The sequence below is a fragment of the Malus sylvestris genome, chromosome 9 (genome assembly GCF_916048215.2).
Source record: "Malus sylvestris chromosome 9, drMalSylv7.2, whole genome shotgun sequence".
NCBI classification, from domain to species: domain Eukaryota; kingdom Viridiplantae; phylum Streptophyta; class Magnoliopsida; order Rosales; family Rosaceae; genus Malus; species Malus sylvestris.
Genome location: NC_062268.1, coordinates 31,526,737 through 31,537,175, shown reverse-complemented (window position 1 = coordinate 31,537,175; position 10,439 = coordinate 31,526,737). Strand labels below are relative to the sequence as shown.

General features: G+C 35.7%; 1 protein-coding gene across 1 annotated transcript; it reads left to right on the top strand.

Moving 5' to 3' along the window:
* On the top strand, nt 1–494 carry LOC126582873 (uncharacterized). Its single transcript, XM_050247101.1, has one exon. The coding sequence runs from the start codon at nt 128–130 to the stop codon at nt 353–355; it is 228 nt and encodes a 75-aa protein (XP_050103058.1). The 5' UTR covers nt 1–127; the 3' UTR covers nt 356–494.
* The last annotated feature ends 9,945 nt before the right edge of the window (nt 495–10,439 follow it).

Here is a 10,439-nt window from a genome sequence, read left to right as displayed (position 1 = left end):
GTCCACTCCAAACAACCACAACACAAAAAATAACTAAACCGATAGATCTTCGGAAGTTTTAAATTGATCCACTTTGTCCTTGTTTTTACAATTCTCCTGCTTTGGATTTAGACATTAATCTGTAGCAATGGCTTGTGGAATTCCAATCTGCGTGCAGTGTGGGACTAGGAGCAACCCGTGCAGGTGCAAGGTGGTGGGGCCAACCCTGGGGTTTTTGGCATTTGTTGGAGCTGCCATTGTGGAGTGGCCTGTTGGGGCTCTTGTTTACTGCTTCAGGCACATGAAGGGTCGCAGAATCATGGCTCATCCGGCAACCGTTGTTTACCCATCGGTCAATAGGGCCATTCCTATTTGATCAGTGTTTCTGGAAAAGATAGAGCCTTGGTGTTGCTGTTTCTTGATTAACTTGCTTTGAATATGTAATATTAAGCATTTTGTGTCTGCAATTTCAATCTCCTTACTTATCTAATAAAACAGTGTATGGTTTATGTGTATTTCCTGGATTTTTTACTGAGAGTTATCATTTTGTGCACAATGCTATCTATCTGAAACTTTTTATGATCATTACCTGCAGGTTATGTTTGATAGGTAGTCTTTTCTACGAGAAACTGCTATAATCTAAAATAATTGCAGATGAGAAATAACGAGGGAAGTAAAACTGTATTAGAAAACTGCTATTTGATTATCTCCAAAATGTGTATTGCTTTATTCACCAAACAAACTGAATATTATTCGTAACATAGCCTACATGATTCACAAATTTTTTTTTTTCTTTTTGTCAAGCATGTCACATTGTACAGGGAAGTTGATTTTTGTTACAACGTCCGTCGTATACAAGTGCTTCAATTAGAACTTTCGGTGCGGAACTATTTGGCGATGATGTAAAAATAAACTAGCCTTACCACCATTTCATATTTTATTACCACTTGACGTGTAAACACCAAGTTGATATATTAGTCGTTTTGCCCTCACTACAGGACAAAAAAAAAAAAAAATTAGTTTTACATCATTCTTTTTATTACTCAATTGCTTAAAATCTTATTCATTTTCAATTTTTGATCAAGGTCTTTGGGTATTAATAACATCATTAATTATTTAAATAATAAAATATTTTTATTTTTAAATATATTCATTTAGTGTTAAAAATGTTACAATTAGTATATTTATATTTATGGCTAAATTTTTATCATATATTTTTATTTTTAGTTTGTACCTATTTTTAATTTGCAAATATTTTTTTAATTTGTACCAATTTTCTTTTCATTTTTAGTTTGTACCCATATATTAGTTTCTTTTTGTGCCCAATTTTTTAAAGTTTTATTTGTGTTTGTACCCATGTGTATACCGTCACGTGATATTGTATATTTAATCAATGATAGAAAAATTACATATGGTATATTTATGTTTTATGCCTAAGCTTTGTATCATATATTTATATTTTTAGTTTGTACCCACTTTTAATTTGCAACATTTTTTTTTAAATTTGTAGTATTTTCTTTTTAGTTTTATTTTGTACCCATGTATTAATTTCTTTTAGCACCTATATTTTTTTTTTAAATTCATTTGTACTTGTAATTTTTTAATCTTTTATCTGTACCCTAAAAATTCATTTGTAGTATTTTCTTTTAGTTTTATAAGGTACCCATTCTTCTTTATTAATGTACCACTTTGTTATATGTGAAATGTACTTATTTTTTTTTGTAAAATGTACCAATTTTTTAACACTATGGATACATTCTTTTGCCATTTATTATTTCTTATTTTTATCTAGTTTTTATCCATTTATTAAATCAAAATGTTTGAATTTTTTTATTGTAACTGACACACCTCGATCGAGATCAAGGCATGCTGGCCATCACGTGACGGTGACGTAGCCATGTGCACAATGCGGAAGCAATGAATATAAGAAATATATGAATAATTAAAAACCAAAACTACTAGAGTGCACTATTAAACAGGAAGTGTTAGGAGTAAGATACAAAAGTAAATACTCCTAATCAAAGCATAGAAAGTCTAGGTGCAGTCCAATAGGATAAGTACTAATTATACAATACCATAAGATGTCTTACAATTATTTTGATAGGTCAGAACCACCGAAGTCCTCGCACCCAGCAACTGCAAATTTACCTAAAACCTGGAAGGGCGCAAAACAGAAAACGTGAGTGGGCAAAAACAAATGTTTTACAAAACCATTTCATTTATCAACATTTCTAACCCCTCACTGTAAAACATGTATAATTTTTCCCACAATCAGAATATAAGCATATACATAAATATTATATAATTATATCAATTCAAATCATACTTTACATAATCATATTCATATGTATGCCATGCCAAGATATAACAGAGTAAGCAATTCAGGTGAGAATAACTTCATAGAAATGTAACATATTAGCCGGAACCCCTGTGGTAGTCTGTACGGCTGAATTCATAGCTCAAAAGTCAATCTTGCCGGAGTCACTACAATGACCTATACTGCACAAGAGTCGGAACCAAGTGAAAAGTTTGTACGACAATACTGGGTGTAATATAATTATGCTCAATACTACTCTCACATAACATCTGGGCGATAAATCGCTAGTCACCTACGAGTCGGAACCATAAATAAGGTCTGTACGACAAGACTGTGCACCTAAATTGGATCTAATATGAGCATATGGTGCAGAATGTGACATTATAAATAGGCCTATGCCATATCTCTGGCTAAATCACAATCACCCTAGGTGCAGTTTTATGAGCTCAAAGTTATTCAATCACATATCACATCACCAATAATTCACATAACCAAACATAACTAACCTAAGCTTACCTGAGCGTCCACATCACCACAATTATATATAATGCATCATATACCAATTCATATACGACATATAAATTCATATGCATGGCATTTAAGGCATACTTTCATTTAAACACATATTTCTGGGAAAATATCAAGTATATAAATATATATTGAAAACCAAAAACCCATTCACTGGTATGTCGAGCGGTTGTAGCCCCCGAGTCACCCTTGAACGCGCTTGTCCTCGGGATAAGTCTCACCTATATACGAATTAACTATAAAAACGTTATTTAAAGCATATAGACAAAACTAGCTAATAACTTCTCATACAATGCTCAAATGGGGTGTTTGAATATACCAATGTGATCTACACAACTCCACAAACATCCCCATATTTTTAGAAAAATTTTCCGACCACCCACGCGCCGCCATGCGTGGGCACATGCCTGGCACACTAACGGTGGCAGTGACGTCGTTAGGGAATATTCTGTTAAAACAGTGGCATATACCGTTAATTATTAACGGCGTCATCCAACGCTGTTAGCATATTCCGTCAATTTTGACGGAATATACCTTCGTCTTCTCCAACGAGTCGCTGAACACCGGTGACTTCGCCAGTTTCTGGGTTAATTTTTGAAACCTTATATCTTTCTCAATTCTTAACCAAATTGCATGAAACTTGTCTCAAAATGAAGCTTATGAAGAGTAGAACAAACCCATACCTGTTTTAGGACCTAAATCCCACGAGATTCGACGAAAAACTCCTTGATATTCCGGCCAAACCTGCAACTCGCCGTTCTCGCTATTCCGACGTCCAAATCCTTCCAACGAACCACTCAAAGCCTCGTGAGGACCTCCTTAAGCTACCTATAAGCTCCACATTCCTTAAAACCTTCAAAATTACGTGTGCATGAACAGTGCACAAAATCGGGGTTAGGATTTCTCGGGTTTTTCATGGTTTCAAGTCCTAAAAATGACATATATAAACTCAAGAGCTCTAAGGGAATAAGAATATCACCTTTAGAACATCGATCCGTGCGTGAGTGTGAGTTTGGTGCTCGTCCGTAATTGAGGGAAGGAGAGAGAGAGAGAGAGTTCGAGGGAGAGAGCATGGGAGAGAAGAGAGAGGGTGAATGTTGTGTGTGAGTTCCACGTGGTCACCAACAAACCAAGAAAATAACATCTAAGTCTCATAATATGTCACACATACACACTACAATTTCCACGTCCAAGGATAAAACTGTTATTTCACATCGTCGAAAATTAAATATTCGGATGGGATGTGACAGTAACCGTTTCTAATAGTATTATAATGAGGGATTTTAAATTTATAGGATTATAAATCTCATAATACATCAAACAATTAATGTCAAAACTATAAAACTATAAATATTAATAGTAATATAATGAGGTGTACAAAGTCAAGGGACTTTGATCAAACTTTGAATATTATTAAGGTTTTAATCAAAGAATGTTAAAGATTAGCGACCGCATCTAAAGTATCCGAAAAAAAAAAAAAAAACACCTTGCCAAACAAAAAAGTTTTTTCAGGTCAAAGCTATTTTCATCGTCATAATTTTTAGCTAACACAAATTCGTCGGAAAAGATTAGTAGAGCAAAGTCTGTTGCCCAAAGTCATATCCAACGAAATTGTAATTTGCCCGTTCATTGGACTAAACAGAGTTAGCCGACCAATAAACTCGTATGGGTAAGAGTGCGTTGACTATATTGATCTAACGAAGAGAAGAATATTTCGTCACTCTACACAAAATTAAACAATGTTATAAATTTGACCCGACGAGGGCCAATTCTATGAAATCAAATTTAAAAATGATATATTGTTTGCTCGATAAAATAGTTGGTCGGGTTAATATTTTAAATTTTTTTAGATAATGTTGAAAAAATAATATAATCGATGACAACATTAAATTTTTTTATCTACTTACATTTGTTGATGCACAAAATCAGTGAAGATTTTGGAACAACGTAAAGTGTTAAGTTTGTGACCTTTGCTTTGCTCCAGTCATTAGCACTACTAAGCATAACTGCTTGGGTGAAGAATGGACAACCGTTGCGCAAAGGCAAATACGGTCTTCGGAAACATTGGGTGGCGAAGAGGCCATCACACAAATTCTGTTTCGCAAAGCTAGTGATGTTAGACATTGCGTGACGGAGGAAAGTGCTTCGTCGCGCGAAATGAATGTTGCGCGACGAACTTGGTGGTCGTTGCATGAAACAAAGAGCAACGAAGTGATATTCCAAGCGATGAAACTGGGGTTCGACCCCCAGACCCTTGCATGACGGACATAAGGCTGTTGCGTTAAGATTTTAAAATTAATTTTTTAAAATAATTTTTATTTATTTTTTCCTTTTAAATGTTGATAATATTGTTTTATGTATAAATTAATTTAATGATATTAAAAACAAAAAATGTACAAAAGATTATTGAATTAAAAAATTATTGAAAGTGTATATACAAAGGAAAGAAATATTTATAAAAAATGAAAATAATTTAAAAAAAAAAAACTATAATATGTAGTCGTCCACGTCACAATCGCCTGCTGGTGGTGTTGCTGTTGCATTGGGGGGTTGGGAGGTCGGAAGCTGCTACGACAGAGGGGGGTAATGAGGTAGCTGCTGCGGCGGGGGGCTAGGAGATCTTTGCTGAAGGTGGTTCAACATCGAGGAACCAAATGCTAGAGATTTGAAGGGTGAAACGAAATTGGTTCATCAAACTGCTTTGGGCCGCAAACTGAGACTGCTAGGTGGCAATCTGCTCTTTTAGGTTCGCCACTTCAGGTGTCAGTGATTCGACCTCTTTTGTTCTCTGCCTGGAGGATAAGGCAAACGGGTGCCGAAGACGTGCTTTCCTAAGCCCCTGGTGAACATTTCCCCGCCTACGACCGAGGGTCTGATTGAGTGTGTCCATCATGATCTGAAAACGCACATTCTCAGAGGGAAACACCTCCTCGATCGAGGTCTATGGGGTAAGCTGGGAAGCTACCCCTTCCAGAACGGTTTGGCCATTCTCCACCATGGTGGAGTAGAAAAATGAAAACAAACAAATTAATTTTAATATACATGTAATTAATATGAATACTACTAATTGAATATTAAAACAGTGAAATAACTTACATGAAGCTGCTCCATCAACTCATCCCCGGACTGAACGTACACCCCCTTGAACATGTTAATCTCAGGAAACTTTGACCACCTCTAAATTAAAAATAATAATATTAACACATAGATTACCAATTGTGTAATAGAGAGTAAAAAGAATCAAAACTTAAAATAAATATACGGTTACCTTATGTTGCTCCTCCAACCTATAAAAGAAGCGTCGTGAGCCGGAGCGGTGAAGAAGTTTCTTCTTCGACCGGTTAATCGAGTTTGTCTTCACTTTTTTCCGTTGAATTAAAAAAACATATTAGTTTAGATATTTATAACAAATTAATGAAAAAAATTAAAATATTATTTAAAAATATAAAAGTTTTCATTAAATATTATTGAAATATATATTATACTTACGAGGTATTTCTCGTCTTGAAAATGGTCACTAAGCCACTCTCATTCATCTCATCGGTCCACTAACTCTATAGGGCACCCAACTGCTAGAGCGACCTCAGGACCATCATCTTTCTCATAATGCTTGTGGAGGTCGCTCTTCCATTGAGTGAACCTACCGGTGCAAAGGTTGTTGATGTACTAGGTTTGATTGGCATCGAGGTTCGTGAGCTCATAGTGATGTTGCAAAACTCAACAAAGAAATAATGGTTAAAATTTATAATATTTGTATACTTTAATAAAAATTTAGTATTTGAGGTTGAAAATACTTACCAATAATTCATGAAGAATGACTTCCTTGACTTTAGGTGGGACAGCTTTCCATGACTCCCACATGAAGGGGAAATGATTCTTGATAACCAAGCCAATGTTACTGGCCAACGCGATGTGCTACTCCTTTGTTGCAGCCTCACAATGTCGAGGATCCCATGTAATGGTGATCTTCTCGGTCGTGGTGCGAGTGGTCTGTGACGTCTTCAGAGATCTACATGGGCCCCTGAGTTTTTTTTTTTTTTTGAACTACCAAATAAACAAAGTATACATTAAACGAATTCTATTTTTTATCGAAAATTCGGCAGAACCTCCCCTAAAACTATAACATTTCCTAAAACTTGCATACAATATAACAACAAAAACAACACATCCACCCAACAATTCAAACACTTTATACCAATAGGGGACTTTAAACCAATTACAACTTGTATCGAGTGTTTTCACTTCTAATTGCATCAGTGACCATGAATTTGTGAAGAAACTACACATATATTGGATTGCACATGTAATTAAGTAAGTTGAGAACGATATCGATGTGAGTAGTTCGTCTCTTTGAAATTTTAACACACCATATTCGTAACTTGAAAAATATGCTGAAGATTTTCACTAATGAGAAAATAAAAGAATAAGAAAGATAACTTTTTTAGAGTGTAACCAAAGAATTTATCAACCAACTTTTTCTAAAGAAGATTGGGGATCTTCCTTTGTCATCCACCAATAGATTTCACAACAACCAAATAATTTAAAAGTTTGATTTTCACAACAACCAAAAAAACTTTCAAAATTTCGATTATACTATGAGAAAGATGCATTACCTGTCTAGGACACCTCTCTATGGACAGAGGAAGCCTCACTAGACTACTCAACCTCCTCAGAACTCCAGAGCCGGCGATGAGTCCGTTAGGCACCTAGTAGAGGATGCGTCACCAAAGAAGTCAATGACGCAAGAGCCGTAGACACTGTTGGACCAAAAGGCATGACCAGAGGGACACCCTTCATGGCCATATTAGGTGGGGATATGGCAGCAGCACTACCTGCTGGAGAAGGTGTTTGACTGACACTACTAGCTGCCCGACGGTTTGAAATGAAGTTCGACATCTACAAAACAATAAATAAAAAAGTTACATTCCACTACTTTTAGTCAATTTATTAGAGTATATTACATGGCACATAATATACATAATCCACCAACACCAATATGTTTTTGTTTATGTTTTGCATATAAAAGCTATCAAATGTTAAAAAAAAACATAAGCAATGAATCCTAAGTAGTTGATCCGCCAATAGATAAGTAATAGACAAAGAATAGTTAAATATATAATATAGATCTTAGTATCTATATTTACGTAAACTCATAATTACAAACAAATATTCAATTATAATATTTATTCTAAAAATAATTAAAAAACTTAAATAAATTGAATTAATCCATTCAATTATTTAAACAACAAAACATGAATTAAAGCCTAATGAAATCCAAATACATAACCTATAAAAAAACCTTAAAATTAAATATTGTCCTCAAAAACATAAATTTAAAACTATTGTTTCGCTGATCCTCCATTTCGGTCCACGTCATAACGCCACTGCTTGTAACCCCCCCTTCAACGCCTCCTCCATCAACTTCATCAACTCTTCGTTCATTTCATCAAGAGTATAGTTACACTATTACACATATATGCAAATAATTAATTACAACATATAACAAAAAATTTCACAAAATTAATTATTTTCAACATTTGTCACACTTACTAATAACTGATCAATCAACACCTTCTTCACATTCTCGGGCACATATTTCCAAGAATGCCACTCAGCAGTAGGACAATTATTCTGCATTGCTACACCAATCGCACATGCAAACTACATATTGCCTCATACCATAGGGCCTAGAGGGTATGCTCTGCTCCCGATTTTTATTCTCCATTCAAGCACAAATAGAATTGTGAAGAATAAGGAAAGCAAAAGCGCATATTTATAGGAAGGTTAGGGACTTTGCGCAACGAAGCCTTTGTCACGCAAACATCTGCACTAAATACAGTATTGATTCCTTTGATTCACATGCACTGAATGCTCTGACTCAAAAACTGACTTGACTTTGCACAACGAAGCCTTTGTCGTTCAAGTGTTCCACTGATTCACATGCATTGAATGCTTTGACCAAAAAGCTCAACGAACTTTGCGCGACGAATCCTTTGTCGCCCAAGGTTTCCGCGGGAAAAACTTCATCGTGCAATTTTTTTTCCCGCATAAAAAAAAAAAAATTACCCGCAGTTTTTTTACTAACTTTGCACAACGAGTATCTTTTTTTTCGTCATGCAAATTGTATTGCGCGACAAAGTTTTGTGTTGTGCAAAGTAGCACCATTCTTGCATTGCGCAAAACGCACTTATGCGATGAATTTTGCTTTGTCGCCCAAACATCTGTCGCGCAAATAGTTTTTCCTACTAGTGTAGTGAGGATAAATATGTAAAAAGATAGAGATGGGGAAGTAAACACCATATGTACGTGGTTTACCCTAAGTTTGGCTACATCCATGGAGTAAAGGAGTTCTTATTAATAGTGAATGGTTTACACAAATACATAGGTTCAAACATAATTATCATTAGTGAGTTTTAATGACTAGTTTAAGTACAATAATGACATTAGGGATTCATTGTAGGAGTGGACTTCTTTTATAGTTGAGGATAGTCTCCAACTTTTGTCTGCGGTCGATGTGGGACTCTATGATCTTTATTCTGAAGTTGACATGTGGTTGAAACCTTTTCCTTTTTGGAGAGAAAAGAAAATGTGGTTGAGACCTTTTCCTTTGTGTACATACCTTGAATGGTCGAAACTTTTTCCTTTGGGCACATATTTTGAGTGGTTGAAACTTTTCGGTTGAAATTTTGTAGGTGAATCTTTTTTCCTTTGGGCACATAGCTTGAGTGGTTAAAGCTTTGTAAGTGAAGCTTTTTGGTTGAACTTTGTAGGTGAGGCGTTTTGGTTGAAGGCTTTGTAGGTGAAGCTTTTTTGTTGAAACTTTGGAAGAGAAGCTTTCTGGTTGAAGCTTTTTGGTTGAAGCTTTATAGGTGAAGCCTTTTTTGTTGAAGTTTTGTAGGTGAAACTTTACAAGTGAAGCCTTTTTGGTTGAAGCTTTGTAGGTGAAGCTTTTTGGTTAAATCTTTTTTTAACCACATAAATAGATTTTGCTTCCACACTCTTGAGCAATAGTGTGGAAGGCTTTTTTTATTTTTTTTGTAATTAGGCAAAGTGTGAAGCTTCCTCCTTTCAAGGTGTAGGAGGCTTCCTCCCTCAAAGTGTGTGAAGGCTTTTTTCCTTTCAAGGGTGTGGGAAGCTCTCTCCCTTCAAGGGTGTGGGAAGCTTCCTCCCTTTAAAGTGTGGGAAGCTTCATTCCCTCAAAATGTGGGAAGGTCCCTCCCTTCAAGGGTGTGGGAAGCTCTCTCCCTTGGGTGTGGGAAGCTTTCTCCCTTCAAGGGTGTGGGAAGCTCTCTCCTTTCAAAGTGTGGGAAGCTTCATTCCCTTAAAATGTGGGAAGCTTCATTCCCTTAAAATTGTGGGAAGCTCTATACCTTCAAGGGTGTGGGAAGTTTTCTCTCTTGAGTGTGGGAAGCTCTCTTCCTTCAAGGGTGTGAGAAGCTCAACCTTTCAAAGTGTGGGAAGCTCTCTTCCTTCCTAGTAGAGATTTAAAATAAAAAACTGAAAAGACAAAATAATGTACGTCCCAACTTTTACATTATTTGGAGCTAAATTGACGCTCACCGGTCACCATCAAAGCTAAATGATTTTTAGAAGCTTGAATTTCCAGGAGACAAAA

What these genes read in the sequence shown, in the direction of transcription:
- LOC126582873 (XM_050247101.1), top strand. Translation starts at nt 128, where the DNA reads ATGGCTTGTGGAATTCCAATCTGCGTGCAGTGTGGGACTAGGAGCAAC.